Source organism: Ochotona princeps, unplaced genomic scaffold (assembly GCF_030435755.1).
Source record: "Ochotona princeps isolate mOchPri1 unplaced genomic scaffold, mOchPri1.hap1 HAP1_SCAFFOLD_121, whole genome shotgun sequence".
Lineage (NCBI taxonomy): Eukaryota > Metazoa > Chordata > Mammalia > Lagomorpha > Ochotonidae > Ochotona > Ochotona princeps.
In genome coordinates, this window is record NW_026696772.1 from 354,835 (window position 1) to 373,966 (window position 19,132).

At 53.3% G+C, this 19,132-nt stretch overlaps 1 protein-coding gene across 1 annotated transcript; it reads left to right on the plus strand.

Annotated features, from left to right (window-relative positions):
- Nucleotides 1-15,272: 15,272 nt before the first annotated feature.
- On the plus strand, nt 15,273-16,682 carry COMMD5 (COMM domain containing 5). The gene is made up of 2 exons (XM_004580781.2): nt 15,273-15,360; nt 15,690-16,682. The coding sequence occupies exon 2, from the start codon at nt 15,712-15,714 to the stop codon at nt 16,369-16,371; it is 660 nt and encodes a 219-aa protein (XP_004580838.1). The 5' UTR covers nt 15,273-15,360; nt 15,690-15,711; the 3' UTR covers nt 16,372-16,682.
- The last annotated feature ends 2,450 nt before the right edge of the window (nt 16,683-19,132 follow it).

A 19,132-nucleotide genomic window follows, 5' to 3' on the forward strand; every position in this document is an offset into this window, starting at 1 on the left:
CAGACCAACAGAGGCTGGGTAGTGCCGGTACGCAGGGACGGGAAGCAGAAACCGGAATGGGGGTGCCCCGGAAAAGAGTGCAATGCCTCCGTGGGGCTTCTCTGCAGGGACCACCTTCCCAAAGTCCTGGAGCTTCCAGGCAGCCCACGATGCAACAGATGCCGGGTGTTGTAGGCCCAGCTGCAGGACACGCCCACCACTGACCACCATCCCCACAGCAGATAGGGTCCCAGGCCACGCACGCCTAAAAGGGCCCCCCATCCAGACAACGTGGGGACCGCGTCCTCCCAGGACCATCCCCTCTGGACACTGCCTCATGAAACCAACGCCCCTCACCAGCGCGGCTGGAGCCCCTTCCACAGAGCCTTGGGACTGTTCCACGCCTGGCCCCGGATACCCGATGGGCTCCCCTGGCCCCGACACTGTGCGGGCTCTTCTGCTGTTACAGAGCAGGTCGACAGGGCGGTGATTCCCAGCGTCAACTGGAAATACCCACGTGGTTCCCATGTCTCCCAGGCGAGGATGGAGCTGTGCGTGTGCAGGGCTCCCCTGACTGGGGCAGCACCTGCATTCCTGGCCTCTCACACACACATACCTTACGCCGGTTTTCTTCTCCTAATTTTCAGGCGCTGCAGGTCAGCAGGGGAGGCAGCCCTCGCAGGACAGGGCAGGGTTTGGGAACCCAGGTAATGCTGGGTGCCGGCCGCAGTGGGAGCCTTGGGCAGTTCCTCCCGGGTAAGTCCAAAGGACTGTTGCTACCCTGAGAAACGCCTGCTGAGTCCACCCCACCCGAGCTAAGCCCTGGAATTTCAATAGGATCTTCACTGTCCTACTTAACCCCAGTTTTGTACTGAAGCTTGCTGTCCTCTGACTTCTGTTTCTGGGGGACTTTGTGTCACACAGAACCGGGGTTCTGTCCCCACTAACATGAGCGCCTTCTCATGTACCCCATTCTGTTCCCGGGGAACACGGAGCCCATGGCTGCATCAATGGCTGGTCACAGGAAAACTGGACTCCAACCCAGGTGGCCCCTGCAGGCACCTGGGTGGAGAGGGGGACAGGGCCTGGGCAGGGCTGTTACAATGGGATCTGGCACAGCTCCTACTGCAGGTACCCACACATGAACCCCAAGTGCTTGGCCACGGTATGACCCCACCTGGTACTGTGCACACAGTGCGTCCCCACAGGACAACGCACATGTGACCGTGGGGTGAGAGTCCACCCGTGGTTCAGGGAGCAGCTAGCTGGTGGCAGAGAAGGGTACCCTAAGGACCCATGCCAGGAACATGGCCAACAGGCCACTTGCAAATCCTCACTGAGCATGCATAGAGAGAGCCAGAACCAGAGAGGGAGAGCCACTGCCTCAACCCCGAATGTGCCCAAAGCCAACGGGGTTGGCACTGCGGGGCACTATATTAGGCCACTGCTGTGTGTGGCTGTCACACTGTCTTCCTGGATGCTGATGTGCCAAGCATGCCGACTGCCAGTGCAGCTGGCTTCCCAGTCCTCCTAGACCTGCCTCGTAGCCATGTGAAGTTCCCCCAGGTCTAAGCAAGCCCTTTGCTTTGAGACACCCCCTTCTGCTCCTGTTTCCTGGCACAGGTCTCCATGTTCCCCAATGGGGTGACTCTCCAGGGTCCCTCCCTGTTGCAGTTGCCTCCCTCTCTGGGGAATATCTGGCCTTGAACCCATGGGAACCTCTGCCCATGCATGTTTGGGGGCGGTAGTGGTGATTCTCTTGAGCCTCTGAGATCCCACATGGAGTTGGACGCCATGTCCAGCTAAGAACTTGTGGCCTGGGACACTTGGGATTGTCCCCACTTAGGATTGCCCGCCTAGTCCACCCACTCACCAGACCCATGTGGCTCTCCACTTTTCCTTCTCACCGTTATCTCCCCAAACATGTGCCTGGAGCTGGGGGAGGACATGGAGCTCCTGCTCAGGACACTGGGGCAGGACGTGCCCCTCGGGTACATTTTATCTGAGGGTTGCCTGCGGTGTGGCAGTGAGTGGTGGCGTTGGCCTAAATTTCAGGAGCCAGCTGCCAGGGTGGAAGGGTCCCCTGCAGTGGGCCAAGCAAAAAGGTGTAGGCTGAGGACCACGGTTAGCAAGCTTCCAGCTGGCTCAAGTGGGGACCTCTGTGATGGACTCTTTTTTTTTTTTAAGATTTATTTATTTATTTATTTATTCATTTATTTATTTATTTATTTTTAAAGATTTTATTGTTATTGGAAAGCCGGATATACAGAAAGGAGGAGAGACAGAGAGGAAGATCTTCCATCCGATGATTCACTCCCCAAGTGAGCCGCAACAGGCCGGTACGCGCCAATCCGATGCTGGGACCAGGAACCTCTTCCGGGTCTCCCACGCGTGTGCAGAGTCCCAAAGCTTTGGGCCGTCCTCAACTGCTTTCCCAGGCCACAAGCAGGGAGCTGGATGGGAAGTGGAGCTGCCGGGATTAGAACCGGCGCCCATATGGGATCCCGGGGCTTTCAAGGCGAGGACTTTAGCCGCTAGGCCACGCCGCCGGGCCCAAGATTTCTTTATTTTTATTGGAAAGGCAGATGTACAGAGAGGAGGAGAGACAGAGAGGAAGATCTTCCGTCCGATGATTCACTCCCCAAGTGACCGCAACAGCCGGTGCTGTGCCGATCCAAAGCCAGGAACCTCCTCCGGGTCTCCCACACGGGTGCAGGGTCCCAGTGCTCTGGGCCGTCCTCGACTGCTTTCCCAGGCCACAAGCAGGGAGCTGGATGGAAAGTGGAGCAGCTGGGATTAGAACTGTTGCCCATATGGGATCCCAGCATGTTCAAGGCTAGGACTTTATCCGCTAGGCCATGGAGCCGGGCCCTCTGTAATGAATTCTTAAGGGAACACAGCCCAAGGGCCATCAGCTGGACTTGTTGCTTCCTCTAATCCCCTTCAAAGCCCCTTCTAGCTGCTCATTAGGGAAACTGCAATTTGGATCCAGACACCACTGTATCCCAGGACCCCAACTTTCTGAAATAAACCCTTCACTAATGCTCACCCCTGGTGAATGGACTGCAAAGCCGGGCCTGATGATTTCTTAAGATTTATTTATTTTTATTCAAAAGGCAGATATACAGAGAGAGAGAAGCAGAGATAGAGAGAGAGAGAGCTCTTCCATCCACTCACTTTCCAAATGGCTGCAGCAGCTGGAGCTGCGCTGATCAGAAGCCAGGAGCTCAGAGCTTTCTCCAGGTCTCCTATGAGTGCTTGGGCCTCCAGACTTGGGCCAACAGCTGCTGCTTTTCCAAAACATGAACAGGGGGCTGATGGGAAGTGGAGCAGCTAGGACTTGACTTGGGTCATATGAGTGCTGGTGCCACAGGACAAAAGATTAACCCACTATACCACTGCCACAGACACTGGAAAACAATTTTTTTTTTCCAGAAACACAAGGAGGGCCAGCCCTGGGACCAATGGTACACACACTATATGAGCTGTTGGTGACCGAATTTACTCCCCAATGCCTAAGTGCACACCTGGCCCCGAAACTGATCATGTGTCAAGCTGATGAAGGCAGCTTACACAAAGTAGGAAGGAGGGAGACATAGTCCCGTGTGGGTGTGAGTGCGGCCGTGGGGAGGAGGGTGACGTGGTCCCGTGTGGGTGTGAGTGCTGCCGTGGGGAGTGGGTGCCATTTCCCCTTCGTGTTGGGTGGCTTCCAGCACAGCAGGCATTTCTGATAGCATGCACACTGGGTCCTAGTGCAGCACTTGATAATTTCCTGTTTCGCACTTGCAAAGCGTTTCACATGGACTGCCTGAGGGGTAGCAAGGTAAACAGCTTATGAGATGACCTAGTGGAAGGAATTACACGAGCGTTATTCCAAGCGCAAACATGACATCCACCTCATCCAAGAGAACACATTATGGTTGGAAGAAGAAATTGAGGTTCCTTGAGGGGTGCTGCTCCCAGTGGCCCTATTCTATTCTGACCTGCAAACAGGAATGTCAGAAGCTGGCAGGAACTTGCCATTACCCCGGTGTTTTTTCTGTTTGACATTTACTTATCCATTTGGAAATCAGAGTTACCGAGATACATGGACAGAGATCTCCCATCCACTGGTCCCTCCCCAAATGTCCTTGGCTGGGCTGGGCCAGGCTCAAGCCAGGATGCTGGAACTCCATCCAGGTCTCCCTTGGTGGTAGACCCATGTGCTCCACCCATCCTTGTCTGGCTTCCCAGGTGCGTTAGAGGGAGCAGGGTCTAAAACAGAGCAGCCACCACTCAAACTAGCACTGATGGGGTGCTGACGTTGTCAGTGTTAAGTTAACCCACAGAGCCACATCAGGTGAGAGAAGCAGGGACAACCACAGCCTCACACCGCTGGGGGAAGCAGCTTGGAAAACCACTCGGGAAGCCTCAGAAATCCCAAGCCTAGCTCCTCATCAATGAGAACGAATCTGTAGCCACAGGTCTGTAGCAGCTTTATTGGTTGGTTCATCCTGGAAACACCCAAATGCCAAGAGGAGCACGGAAGAACAGGTCTCTGCATCCGAGTCACAGGCGGCCACTGCCTGCTGTAAGACACACAACAGCTCCAGGTGTCGGGGTGAAACAGCTGGAGTGTGACTGAACATGACAGTGGAGCTGGACACTGGACTGTTCCTGCACAGCTGTATTGTCAAACCCAGAGGACTAACCTAAAGAGAGCGAGTTTTATTTTACTAAAATTGTGTCTCAGTGTGCTTGCCCAGCTCTCCAGTCTGCCTGGGTTAGAGTCCCAGCTCTGCCCTGTCGGCTCCTTCCTGCTAGGGTGCTCTGGAAGGCACCCGTCTACGAGGCCTGGCCTGCGTTCTGGGCTTCATTCTGGTCCAGCTAGGTTGTTGTGGCATGTAGAGAATCCACCAGCAAGAGAATGACCTCTGTCTGCTTGTCTATCTCTACCTTTCACATAAATAACAAATTAAAAATTTTAAAACCTCAGCAGTAACTAGAATATTCCAAAGCAGAGCTGCATGGCAGTGCCGGCTGTTGGACCCAGATGTCCGCTCCTCTGTGGGCCTAGAGACCGTCAGCACCAACCAGAACCAAGAAGCTTTCCCCTCACGGGACGGGTGATGGCACACTCCACCTACAGTTGCCCAGGGTGGTGGGGAGACGGGCCAGCCCATGCTGTTGGAGAAAAAGGCCTGCACCCACCCAAGGGTGCAGGTCTCTGGCACCAGCCTGGAGGGTAAAGAGCGGACATGGCAGGTGGCAGCCAGAACAGAGTGGACTCCTTCCTTGCCTTCAGCCCCCTGGCCTGACAGATGGGACACGGCCTAGGGGTGGCATCTGAGCCCAGGCAGTGAGCTCACAGGGGCCTCATTGCCAAAGCACAATGTCTCCACACACTCCAAGGTAATAGCATCAGAAACAGCCAAATCGGTTCCTCTGCCTCTGCTGGCGGCGTTTCACATTTCAGGGCTCCAGTGTGGTGACCTGTGGTCCATGGTAGCAGTGGTTACCATCTTGCCTGCTGGACCACCCTCCCCCAGAATCCCATGGCACCCACACCGGCACCTTACATCAGGCATTGACCATGGCCCATCTCTCAACAGCCATCAGAAATGCTAACAGTTCCTGAGAAGGGAGGACCGGCTGGCCACAGCTGGCCATGGCTGGCCTTTTTCTTCTTCAGAGCGGACAGCCTCTGCCTCCCAGCATGCCATGCTCCTTCCTCCTTGAATCCCTGACAAATGACACCGTGCAGCTCTGCCTTTCTCCTGTCTGTCCCAGCAGCTCTCACACACAGAATTTTCTGAAACTTTGAACAACTGAGAGGTCACCGCCCTTGTTTCCCACATCAAGAATGTCTTTCTTGCTCAGCTCTGTCACCTGAAGGGGTTTTCTCTCCGAGGGGGACCTGTGGGTGCTGGGCAAGTGCTGAGGTCATGCTGAGGTCCCTGGCACACTCTGGATGCGCACAGGGCTTCGTTCCAGAGTGGACTCTGTCCTCTCCAGTGGGAGGTGGGGTGGAACTGAAGGGTTTCCCCAGTTCACTACACCCATGGCATTCCTTGCCAGTGTGAACTGTCCAGTGCACGACAAGGCTCGAGGCACAGCTGCCCACACCTGTGGGAACTCGTCCCCGAGCGGCAGGGCAGGAGTCACGCACGCAGGACAGGCCGCAGTTTCTGCGCCGGCATGGCTTTTCGCTGTGCACCCTCTGGTGCTGCGTGAGGGCAGACCTCCGGCTGAAGGCCCTGCCACAGTCGGCACAGCGGTAGGGTTTCTCTCCTGTGTGGGCGCGCTGGTGCAGGGTGAACTGCGAGCTCCGACTGCAGGCCTTGCCGCACTCAGCGCACGGGTAGGGCTTCTCCCTGGTGTGAATCCTCGCGTGCTTTGTGAGGTGAGAGTTAAAGCCAAAGGCCCTGCAGCACTCCCTGCACACGCAGGGCTTCTCTCCTGTGTGCACCCTCTGGTGGAGGAACAGGCTGGAACTCTGGCTGAAGGCCTTGCCGCACTGCTTGCATCTGTGGGGCTTCTCCCCCGCGTGGGTTCTCTGCTGCTGGGTCAGGCTGGAGCTGCGGCCGAAGGCCTTGCCACAGAGACTGCACTCATGGGGCCTCTCCCCCGTGTGGGTTCTCTGGTGCTGCGTCAACTGGGGACTCTGGCTGAAGCCTCTTCCACCCTCGCCACACTTGCACGGCTTCTTTCCCGTTTGGACGCCTCTGTGCTGAATGAGAGAGGAGCCCCGACTGAAGGCCTTCCCACACTCGTCACACCCAAAAGGCCTTTCTCCAGTGTGAACTCTCCGATGGAGCAGGAGGTGACACTGGAGCCCCAAATTCCTCCCACACTCACCACATTTGAAGGGCTTGTGTGCCGTGTGCACGTGTCGGTGCAGAACAAGGCCGGAGCCGTGCGTGAAGGCTCGGCCGACTGAGCGCATGTGTAAGGCTTCTCCCATGTGCCGCCACTTGTGTCTCCTCAGATCCGAATCATACTTGAAGCTTTTGCTGCAAATGTCACATTTAAAGACTCTGTCTCCCCTTTTATTTCTTTGAAGTCTAACAACATTTTTCTTTAAATTCATGTTTTTATCAACTGCACCACCCTCCTGGGTTCTCTGCTGGAGATCGCCCCCTACAAGTCACAGACTTTTCTCTACAAACTGCTTTGTGAACAGGGAGTTTCCTCAAACTCTCCCCAGTGCAATCGCCCTCGTGTGTTCCCCGTGTGGCCCTGTGGGCCCCAGGCTCCTGCAGCTCACCGCTGCACCCCTCAGTCCTTGAGAAGCCTCTGGATACACCTTCTGGGGGTTTTAACTCTTCAGAGGGTCTCTGGTTTACAACTGACAGCTTCTTCCTGGTCCCAGTTTCAGAGCCTGTTACATAAAGACATGAAAGAATTAAAAACAAAAACCCAGGATAATTCCACAATGTGTTAAAGTTCCCATGGGGGCCTGGCACAGTGCAACAGTGGCTCCCACGCATGCCCTGGGATCCCCTATGGGTACCAGTTCATGTCCTGGCTGCTCCACTTGCCATCCAGCTCCCTGCTTGTGGCCTGGGAAAGCAGTGCAGGACGGCCCAAAGCCTTGGGACCCTGTACCCGCTTGGGAGACCCAGAGGAGGCTCCTGATTCCTGGCTTCAGATCAGCTAAGCTCTAGTCATTGTGGCCACTTGGGGAGTTAACCAGGGCACAGATCTTTCCCTCTGTCTCTCCTTCTCTCTGTACATCTGCCTATCCAATACAAATAATAACTAAATCTTAAAAAAAAAAAAGTTCCCATTGGGCCCAGTGTGATGGTTCAGCCTGAGGGTTACACCCGTATCCCACAGGAGGGTTATGCCCGTGTCCCACAGGAGGGTTATGCCCGTGTCCCACATGAGAATTATGCTCATATCCCATATAAGGGGTTATGTCCATGTCTCAAAAGAGGATGCCTGCTTTGAGTCCCAGCTGCCTTAGTTGTTTGTTTGTTTGTTCTTTTTAATTGGCTAGTCAGATATACAGAGAGGAGGAAAGACAGAGAAGAAGAGCTTCCATCCACTGATTCACTCCCCAAGTGGCCCAGACAGCTGGAGCTTAGCTGATTCAAAGCCAGAAGGCAGGAGCTTCTTCCAGGTCTCCCACATGGGTGCAGGATCCCAAGGCTTTGGGCCATCCTGCACTGCTTTCGCAGGCCACAAGCAGGGAGCTGGATGGGAAACAAAGCAGCCAGGATATGAACCAGCAGCCATACGAGATTCTGGCACATGCAAGGTGAGGACTTTAGCTGCTAGGCTACTGCACTGGGCCCCAACTGCTTCACTTCTAATTCAACTTCCTGCTATTAGATTTCGGGAAACAGGAGAATACAGATGACGTGCTCAGGGAATGAACCAGCAAATGGAAGGTTTTTCTCTCTGCCTTTCAAGAAAATACCAGTGAACATGAGACATACTCAAGATTATCAGGTATCAAAAGTGGAAATTAAAAAAACTGCTGTTTTTTTCCCACTTATCAAACTGGCAAATGAATCGATACAATGTTTAGTGGCAGGCAATGTCTGGGAAGGGCATGGCAGCCTCCAAGGTCATCTTGCATTTAGGAAGACAGAGAATAAAGTAAGAAGTAACTGAATACACAGATTATACCAACGGAAGCTGGAAATGGTCTGAAAATGCGTCCTGGCCTCCAGAAGCCTGCAGGGGCTGGAAACGGGAGGGAAGACCGGCATCGGCCGGCATGCAGGGCTGGACGTGAGTTCCAACAGGACCCAGCTTGGGGGTCAACAATCTCCGTGGGTAGAAGTTTAAGTGGGGAGAGCCAGACAGCAGACAGGGCAGAGGACCCAGCAGGCAGAACAAGAGTTCATGCTCAACAGAAAGAACAGGAAACAGCACCAACAAAAGCGCAAGCAGTAGTCACTAGCATGTACCACAGGTGGCCCCCAGCGCGATGCGCAGGGAAAACTGGTGCTATGTACCGAAGAGTGAATGTGTTACACACTCCTCACCCCCAAAAGTGCCCCCAGATCCACAAACCAACCACTATGAAGCCACTGGGAGCTCTGTTAGTTGTGGGGAAGCAAGAATCCAAAGATCCAAAATACAGAAACCGTTGGAACCCATTAGAGCGGCACCTTTCCGCCACGGCAGCTATAAAAGGAGAGGAGATATGAGCTAGGGAAAGCCTATGGTACATGCTGAAAAACCAGACTCCAAAATTAGATGTATATCATTAAACCAGCTTTGACTGAAAAAAAATTTAGGATAGAGACTATTTTCTTCCTAAATGTTTGGTATAAGTTGATGAAACCATCTGGGCTCAGCATTCTCCCTAAAAACAAAACAAAAAAAAAAAAAAAAACAAGGATGATTAAATTACCAAGTGTGTTTTTTTGATGCTCAAAGGACAAAGCTATTCCCACATCATCTTTGGTGAACCATGTTTTCTATCTTCATGTTCACAATCCTTGCATAAATACGTTCCAATATCTGTCCATTAGTCTATAGTGCTTGTGTTGATATCTGCTTTTACACACTTGGGGATTTGTTCCTTCTCTCTTTTATCCCTTGTTAAAAAGATTCATTTTTATTTATTATTTGAAAGGCAAAGTGATCAAGAAAGGGAGGGAGGGAGGGAGATGGATCTTCCATCTTCTGGTTCAACAGACATGGCTGAGCTTGGCTGAAGCCAAGGGATGGCAGTGATCCAAGCAATTGGGCCATCTTCTGCCACCTTCCAGCTTGAGCAGCTGGGTCAGGAGTAGGTCACGGGCACTCCTGGCAGCTTCACCAATGCCTGCCACTTTGTTAACTGAAGAAAAACGATGCTTGCGGCCGGTGTTGGGGCACAGCAAGCTGAGCCACCTGCATCTCGGGCTGGAACCCCCCTTCAAGTGCTGGCTGCTCTGCTCCCAGTGCAGTTCAAGCTGACGCTCCCAGGAAGGCAGTGGAAGACAGCCCAAGTGCCAGGGCTTCTGCATTCAGGAGACCCGGAGGGAGTTCTGGGGCCCTGCTTTGGTTTGGCCTGGAAAAGCAGTCGAGGACGGCCCAAAGCCTTGGGATCCTGCACCCGTGTGGGAGATCTGGAGGAAGTTCCTGGCTTCTGGCTTCGGATCAGCACAGCACCGGCCGTTGCAGTCACTTGGGGAGTGAATCATCAAACGGAAGATCTTCCTCTCTGTCTTTCCTCCTCTCTGTATATCTGACTTTGTAATAAAAATAAATAAATCATTTTTTAAAATGGTCAAAATCACTAAACATCAGAAAAAATCAAACCAAAGCAAATCAAAAAAGAAATGACAGCTCACAAAGTGAGAGAGCCGCAGTTGTGTTGGGAGGCAGCCCTTGCACACTGCTGGTGTGACCACCAGACATAGGAAGTGGAATATCAGTGTGACCCTGCCTTCCAAGTGGGAGCCCACAGAGGGGAAACACCTGTGCGCCCACACTACTTCCAACAGCTAAGCAATGGGAACAGGTAGAGCAAATGTGGCACACACACATAATGGGATACTATCCAGCCAAAAAACGGTTGAAATTTTGTCATCTGCAGTAACATGGATGGAACTGGGAGTTGTCGTGTTAAATGGGCAGAGATGCCTTGTTTCTTTGGGAATTCCTCCATCTGAACTGCTGATCTCAGAACCCCAACCATGAAGAGACTATGTCAGCCAGTGGATTCCAAAGAGATTGGCAGCAATTCAGAACTGTTGAACTAACAAAACTGCATGAGCAGGACCCTCGGAGCATGCCGTGACCCACGTTGGGGACCTGGGTTGGGTGGGAGGCTGGGTGGGGCTTCTCCCTTTATCTCTTCCTTTACCCCGGACACAGAAAAAAAAAATATTACTGTGGAAACAATGGTCTTTTTTTTTATTAAGATTTATTTATTTTATTACAGTCAGATATACAGAGAGGAGGAGAGACAGAGAGGAAGATCTTCCGTCCGATGATTCACTCCCCAAGTGAGCCGCAACGGCCGGTGCTGCGCCAATCCGAAGCCGGGAACCAGGAACCTCTTCCAGGTCTCCCACGCAGGTGCAGGGTCCCAATGCATTGGGCCGTCCTCAACTGCCTTCCCAGGCCACAAGCATGGAGCTGGATGGGAAGTGGAGCTGCCGGGATTAGGGATTAGAACCGGCGCCCATATGGGATGCAGGGGCGTTCAAGGCGAGGACTTTAGCCGCTAGGCCACGCCGCCGGGCTGGAAACAATGGTCTTACCCACTTTCCTATAACCCTTGACCCTTTGTGCCCTAATCAACTATGTAAAGGTTACCAAAATCAAATAATTAAACAAACAAACAAACGAACAAACAAACTGACCTTGACCAAATGGAAGCTGACATTGTTAGGATGTCGCTAGAGGCTGGGGGGGGCGGGCAGGACACACAGGCTAACAGCACCTGTTACAGTTAGGGGGCAGAGTTGTGCTGGCCTAGGTCATTGTACTGCTACAGATTTTGTATATATAATATATATATAATAAAATAGGGTACCTCACCACAAAGAAATGCTACGTTTGAACATTTACCTTGATAAGACATTATGCAGTATATAACACATATAATATACAGAAACATAAAGTATCCATTTATATGCCTTTTCTAAAGAATTATTTTTTTCGGGGCCTGGCGGCATGGCCTAGCGGCTAAAGTCCTCGCTTTGCATGTGCCGGGATCCCATATGGGCGCCGGTTCTAATCCCGGCAGCTCCACTTCCCATCCAGCTCCCTGCTTGTGGCCTGGGAAAGCAGTCGAGGGTGGCTCAGAGCATTGGGACCCTGCACCCGTGTGGGAGACCCGGAAGAGGCTCTGGGTTTTATACTTCGGATCAGCACAGCACTGGCTGTTGTGGCCACTTGGGGAGTGAATTATTGGATGGAAGATTTTCCTCTCTGTCTCTCCTCCTCTCTGTATATCTGACTTTGTATATCTGACTTGTGTTCAAGGTGAGGACTTTAGCTGCTAGGCCACCATGCCTGACCCATATATGCCTTTTTTATATGTTAAAAATTTCAAATGGAAGAAAATGCAAACAACAGAACTGCCAATCAGCTGGCTGAACATCAGACCTAATGAGCAAGTGTAGGCAGCAGCAGAAAGATCAGTTACCGAGGGTCCAGCATGGTGGCCCCCACACCCTGTGGGAGAACTGAATGGAGTTCGCACTCCTGGCTTCAGCCTGGCTCAGCCCTGGCTGCTGAGGCCATTCGGGCAGTGAACCAGCGAGTGGAAGATCTGTTTGTCCATAACTGTGATCTTAACAAAATAGATTTTTTTTTTAAAGAAAGAAGTAAAACCAGAGAACTGACATACCAGAGATCACAGGGATGCTACATCTTTGTGGGCTGGAGGAAGCCATCAGGCATACAATGAATGCAGCAAGGGGTGGACACTTTTCACAGCAGTGAAGATGCTAGTGGGATGGCAACACATGCATCGGAGTGCCTGGGTTTTAGTCCTGGCAGGACACCAGGGTGCCAGGTCAAGTCGGCTTCATTTTTCAAAGCGCTGTTCTGGACCCATGTAGTTTTCTACAGACAACAGGTGCACAGTCTCTCCCAGGACTTGAGTCTCCCTGCAGTGGCCCATGTCACACAGACATGGCTGCACGGACCATTCCTACCTGTGCCTACAGTCCCGGTTCATGCACGGTTATGTGCATTCCTGGGCTTGGCCAGAGTTGCAGACACATACCCCTTCTGAGGGATCACCCGCAGCAGTTCCCCACCCGGGGCCCTCTCCTCTCCCAGACCATCTCCACATTCTGCCTTTTCCAGGGTCCAGCATTTCAGTTTCTTCTTAGCAATGTGTCCTTAGTCTTCTTAGACTGTGTGTCTCCCTTTGACCTCACAGCTCGTTGGTTCCAGCCACGAACAGCATCCCACTGTCTGGGCCGCCAGTTTTACTCACCCATTCATCTGAAGGACAAGGCAGATGCTTCCAAGTTTGGAGAAGTATGAAAACATCTGATAAACATCTGCCTGCAGGCTTTGTGGACAATGTTAATTCATGTTGGTAAATACTGTGAGTGCAACTAGTGAGTCAGTCAAAGTCTGCCTGGTTTTTTAAAGCCCTGCTAAGCTTTCCAGCAGCTGCTCCACCGTACCTTCCCACTGCTTCACAGCCTTCCCTACACGGGGGCGTCAATGGACTTGGCCATTCTAAAGGTGTGCAGCTGGCTCACTGCTTTTTAAACTCATTTTTAATTTGAAAAGTAGATTTACAAAGAGGATAGACACCATCTGCTGGTTCACTTTCTAAATGGAGGTGACAGTCGGAGTGGAGACAGTGATCCCAGCAGCTCCCTCTGGGTCTCCCAAATGGATGCTGGGGTGCAAGGCCCTCAGCCATCTCCCACTGCTTACCCAGGCCTCACATAGGGAGCGGGATTCAAACTGTAGCAGTGAGGATTGGAACCAGCGCCCATGAGAAGCACCTGTTACAATGGGAGGATTAGCCTGCTGAGCCAGCGCTGACCCCTGGCTCCCTGTTCCTTGATTCTGGACTTTCCTATTGGCACACCAAGTGAACTTCCATTGGTCACTTGTCATCTGTGTGTCTTCTCCACACGGGTGTTTGTCTAGGCCTTTTCTTACTTTTTAATCAGACTGTTCATTTTCTTACTATTGAATTTAAGAGCCTATATATATGTGTGCATGTGTGTGTATAGATGTATATATGTATGTTTTTATATGTATATATGTACATATGTGTGTATATATGTATATCTATATATATATATGAACAAATTTATCAGGTGTGTCCTTTGAATTTTCTCCCATCGGGTTCTCATTCTGCTTTCTTGATATTGACAGAATTTTCACATTTTAATGAAGTCTGGCTTGTCAATCATTTCTTTCATGGATCAAGTTTTTGATGTTACGTCTAAAAATTCATCAGGGCCCGGCGGCATGGCCTAGCGGCTGAAGTCCTCGCCTTGAACGTGCCGGGATCCCATATGGAGGAAGTTCCTGGCTCCTGGCTTCGATTTGATGAATTTTTATTTATTTTTTATTTTTTGCATGTCCCCTATGTGGATGCAGAGTCCCAAGGCTTTGGGCCGTCCTCCACTGCTTTCCCAGGCCACAGGCAGGGAGCTGGATGGGAAGCGGGGCAGCCAGGATTAGAACTGGTCCCATATGGGATCCTGGCAGTTGCAAGGCAAGGACTTTGTCTGCTAGGCTACTGCGCCAGGCCCTTCATTCACTGTTTTAATTACCTGTATCCAACGCGGTCACCTTCTGAGGTGTGTGGTCAGAACTACAATGTATGCACTTTGGGGGAACTTGCTGGGTGTCTCAGTTTGTACGGCGTTTTCAACATCCATTTATGGTGTCATCTATTATTTATGATTATCTCACTGAACAGAGACAGTTCAGCTTTTACCAGAAGGCTTGAACAGCTGAGATTTTTGTTTCGAATTTCCTTGTGACTCCAGACAATTTACTTGATGAGATGTGGGGCCATGCTTGGTTCTTGGAATCAGCTCCTTTATTTAGCTGGGAGAGTGAGGTAAGGATTAAAAACTTTTGCAAAAAAAAAAAATAAATAAATAACTTTGGCTTATTTTTAAAGCTTGGGAGGATTCATGGTTTTTTCTTTTGTTTTGTTTTCTAAGATTTATTTATTTTTATTGGAAAGTCAGATGTACAGAGAGAAGGAGAGACAGAGAGGAAGATTTTCCATCTGATGATTCACTCCCCAAGTGGCCGCAATGGCCGGAGCTGAGGCATTCCCAAACCAGGAGCTTCTTCCAGGTCTCCCACGCGGGTGCAGGGTCCCAAGGCTATGGGCTGTCTTCAACTGCTTTCCCAGGCCACAGGCAGGGAGCTGGATTAGAACCGGCACTCACATGGGATCCTGGCATATTCAAGGTAAGGACTTTAGCCACTAGGCCACAGCGCCGGGCTCCTGAAGGTGTCTTTTTTGCTGATGCACAGGTGAGGTGGCATGGCATTATAGGTCAAATGCTTCTGTTTAAGAGAATTCTCTCTTGGGCCCGGCCTGTCCACCCTGTCCTCCCCATCCATCCGTCCACCCCTTCCACCCCATCCTCCAAGTCCACCCCTTCCTCCCCATTCTCCCTGTCCACCCCGTCCAGCCAACCACCCGTACTCCTGTCCACCCTGTTCACCTCATCCACCCCGTCCTCCCCATCCACCCTGTCCACCCCATCCTCCCCCGTCCATCCTGTCCTCCCCGTCCTCCCCCCGTCCATGCCGTCCATCCTGTCCTCCCGGTCCTCCTCATGCCTGGGGGAGGCTGCCGGCCGCTGGGGGCGGGGCTTGGCGCGAGGAGCACAAAGGCGCGGGTCCTCCGCGCTCCTAGAGTGGTCCGGAAGTGCATGAACTGGTTCGGCTTCCGGCGGCCGCCGCGCCCCGCGCTCCCAGGCCAGTTTCCGTTGTCAGGTGCGAAAGATTGAAGCGGCTGCGGGGTAATTGTTCCAGGTGCTGCAGGCCTGGGGCTGCGGGGGCCCAGGCTGCGGGGGCCGGAGTCTCCAGGCCGGGAGCTGCGGGAGGCTGGGGGCTGTTGGAGGCCTGGGGGCTGCGGGAGGCCGGGGGCTGCAGGCCGGGGTCCGCGGGAAACTGGAGTCTCCAGGCCTGAGGGCTGCGGGGGCCGGGGGCTGCAGGCCTGGGGTCTGCGGGAGGCCGGGGGCTGCGGGGGCCGAGCTGCGCTCTGTGGCTGCATTGCGCCCCCGCCCACCCCCACGCATCCTGAGTTGGCTTTCCTCCCACAGGCAGCTGCCGACCGCGGGGGAGATGTCCGCCCTGGGGGCTGTGGCCCCCTACCTGCACCCTGCCGGCCCGGTCAGCTTCCTGGGGCCGCAGCTGCCCCCGGAGGTAGCGGCCCTCGCCCGCCTGCTGGGCGACGTGGACAGGAGCACCTTTCGGAAGCTCCTCAAGCTGGTGGTCAGCGGCTTGCATGGGGAGGACTGCCGCGAGGCCGTGCAGCGCCTGGGCGCCGGCGCTGGGCTGCCGGAGGAGCGCCTGGGGGCCCTGCTGGCCGGCACGCACACGCTGCTGCGCCGGGCCCTGCGGCTGCCGCCCAGTAGCCTCAAGGCCGAGCCCTTCAGGGAGCAGCTGCAGGAGCTCGGCTTTCCCCGGGACCTGGCCGGGGATGTGGCCAGTGCCGTGTTCGGGAGCCAGCGGCCGCTCCTGGACATGGTGGCCCTGCGGCAAGGCACCGGGCTGCCCCGCCTGCAGGACTTCCGCTGGCGGGTGGACGTGGCCATCTCCACCAGCGCCCTGGCGCGCTCGCTGCAGCCCAGCGTGCTGGTGCAGCTGAGGCTGTCGGACGGGACCGCGCACCGGTTCGAGGTCCCCGTGGCGAAGTTCCAGGAGCTGCGGTACAGCGTGGCCCTGGTCCTGAAGGAGATGGCGGCGCTGGAGAAGAAATGCGAGCTCAAGCTGCAGGACTAAGCCTGGCCTCGTCAGTGAGAACCGGCGCCTGCATGGAGACGGGCTCGCTCTTGGCACGGCCGGGTACAGCAGGTGCCCGTTGTTGGAAGTAAGGGCTTCCCACGTGGGCCTTAAGCTGCACCCCGGGGTGGTCATCTCAAGGCCAGTCCGGGCCAGGGCCCTTCGGAAGCTGTCATGTCCTGACCCATTTGCTTTGTGAATCTCCCAGCAACGTCTGGATTTGCATTCTGTCTTGGATCCTGGTCCGCATGGCGCTGACACCAGTGGGTTAATGCGCAGAGAATGCACAATAAAAGCAAAAATCCAAAACAGCTTTTGTAGCTTGTCAAGTAAAGGCAGGACGCGGGTGTCAGGCGATCTAGAGGGAGGGAGGAGGACAGGTGGCTGGGGAGTGGCCAGTGGGAGGCAGGGCTGGAGAGGAACAAGGAGGGCCTAGAGGCCTGCTGGGCCCCAGGAGAGCCAGTATTGGGCCTGTGGTGGCCACCTTGCTGCCCTGTGCTCTGGCCCCTCTGGTGGACTCCTCACAGCTTGTCAGGCAGCAGACCGGAACTGCTGGAGCTTCCTCTTTAGAGATTTTTTTTTCGGGAAGGAGAGAGTTCATTCCCCAAGTGGCTGTAATGGCCAGAGCTGAGCCCATTAGGAGCCAGGGGTTCCTTCCAGGTCTCCCATGCGGGTGCAAAGTCCCAAGAATCTGGGCCGTCCTCGACTGCTTTCCCAGGCCACAAGCAGGGAGCTGGATGGGAAGTGGAGCTGCTGGGATTAGAACCGGTGCCCATATGGGATCCCGGCGCATTCAAGGCAAGGACCTTAACAATTACGCTATTGTGTTGGGCTCAAATCTTATAATTCTTTCAAAAAAAATGTTTATTGGAAATTCAGATTCACAGGGAGGAGAGACAAAGATCTTCCTTCTGAGTGGAGGTGAAGACGAGCTAAGCACAAGACTGAGATCCTCTGCCACAGTCAAGACAGCAGGGTGGGGGGCTAGACAAGAGGCAGGACTGACAGCTCTGGGGGCTAGACAAGGGGGCGGGACAGCTCTGATTGGGGGCTAGACAAGGGGCGGGACAGCAGTGTGGGGGCTAGACAAGGTGCTGGGGTCTGTGATGTGGGTGTGGAGGACATGAACATGTGAAGAGAACTGTTCCATTGCAAGCAGGGCCACAAGGAATTTCCCGCTGTATGGCAGGGCCCGGCTGATGTCTCTACAACCACCTGAATGCAGCTCCGCCTCCCTTTGCATGGACACTGGACAACCCCACTGAGAATTCTATAATTTATTTATGTTAGTTATTTAAAAAGATTTGGAGAGTTCTAGTTCATACGATATTACGATATTACGCGCAGCTAATTCCCACAACCTGGTTCTTTACCGTGAGCTGAAACACACCAGACGCAACGAGGTATCTTAGGAGGTTTATTCCAACGGGGCAGGAACAGCAAGAAAGAGGGGGAGAGTGGAGGGGGGGGTAAGAGAGGGATAAGAGCGGGAAAGAGAGGGAGGGATAAGAGCCGGGAAAGAGAGCTAGCCGCACCTGGGGGAGCCTTTTTGTCGGCCAGGTATAGGGGGTGGGGATTGGGAGGGATTGAGAGGAGGCCCCCAGGGGATTGGCGCCTGCAGGTGAATGCCTAGGGATGATTGGCAAGTGGGCGGAGTTGGGGAGGGGGCTGGAAGATTGGGAGGTGGGATTCAGGTGGAAAGCCAGGTTACATCCAATTGGTGGACGGCTGGACCGGCGCGAACTTCATGAGCTGTGAGGAAGAAGGAATGGTGCCGGGTCCAGGGAAGGGTATTGGAATAACTCCTTACAATTTAGGCATTGTCTGCCTCTGCGGAGTTAATGTTTACTACCAATGTGAGCTTAGAAGTTGATGTTGCTGATACCGTTTTGCTGTCTTGGCTGCCCCCATTGACCATGTGCTAATCAAGGGTGTTCTGTCCCCGGGTGTAGTGGGGATCTATTCTTTCCCTCTTTCTTTTATCTTTAGGTCCTGCCTTCTGTGATGCATTTCCTCCCTTAGCTGATTCAAGACTAAGTTGTAGAATGAAGATTGTAGTAGCAATGTGTTACTGATTGATATGCACCATCTATTGAGAACTTCCTGACCACGAGGTCAGGATGGATAACATCCTGCTTTAAGGTGAAACAAACGGCAGAATTATCCTTGGAAACACCCACTTGACCATGATGTAAAAAGTCTGAGCCAGAGTTTGACTGTTTCTGTATAAATAAAGCAGACAGCTTTATTGTATTGTCCACAATGATCATGGAATCCTAGTGGTCAGTCTATTTTTTTTGCGCCTCATCCACATACCCTTCTCGAGTTCCGAACTCAGCTGGAGCTGGACTCCGGCAACAAGGGGCAGGACGGCTGAGTGGGGGGCTAGACGAGGGGGGGACTGACAGCTCTGAGTGGGGGGGGCTAGACAAGGGGTGGGAGAGCTGAGTGGGGGGCTAGACAAGGGGTGGGACTGACAGCTCTGAGTGGGAAGGTGCCCTGATTTCACAGGGATGCCAACTGCTATAGGCATTTGGAGGGGGGCACACGTCCCATGTTCTTTTATTTATGCAAAAGTTTTTTTTTTTTTTTTTAAAGATTTATTCATTTTATTACAGCCAGATATATACAGAGGAGAGACAGAGAGGAAGATCTTCCATCCGATGATTCACTCCCCAAGTGAGCCACAACGGGCCGATGCGCGCCGATCCGAAGCCGGGAACCTGGAACCTCTTCCAGGTCTCCCACGCGGGTGCAGTGT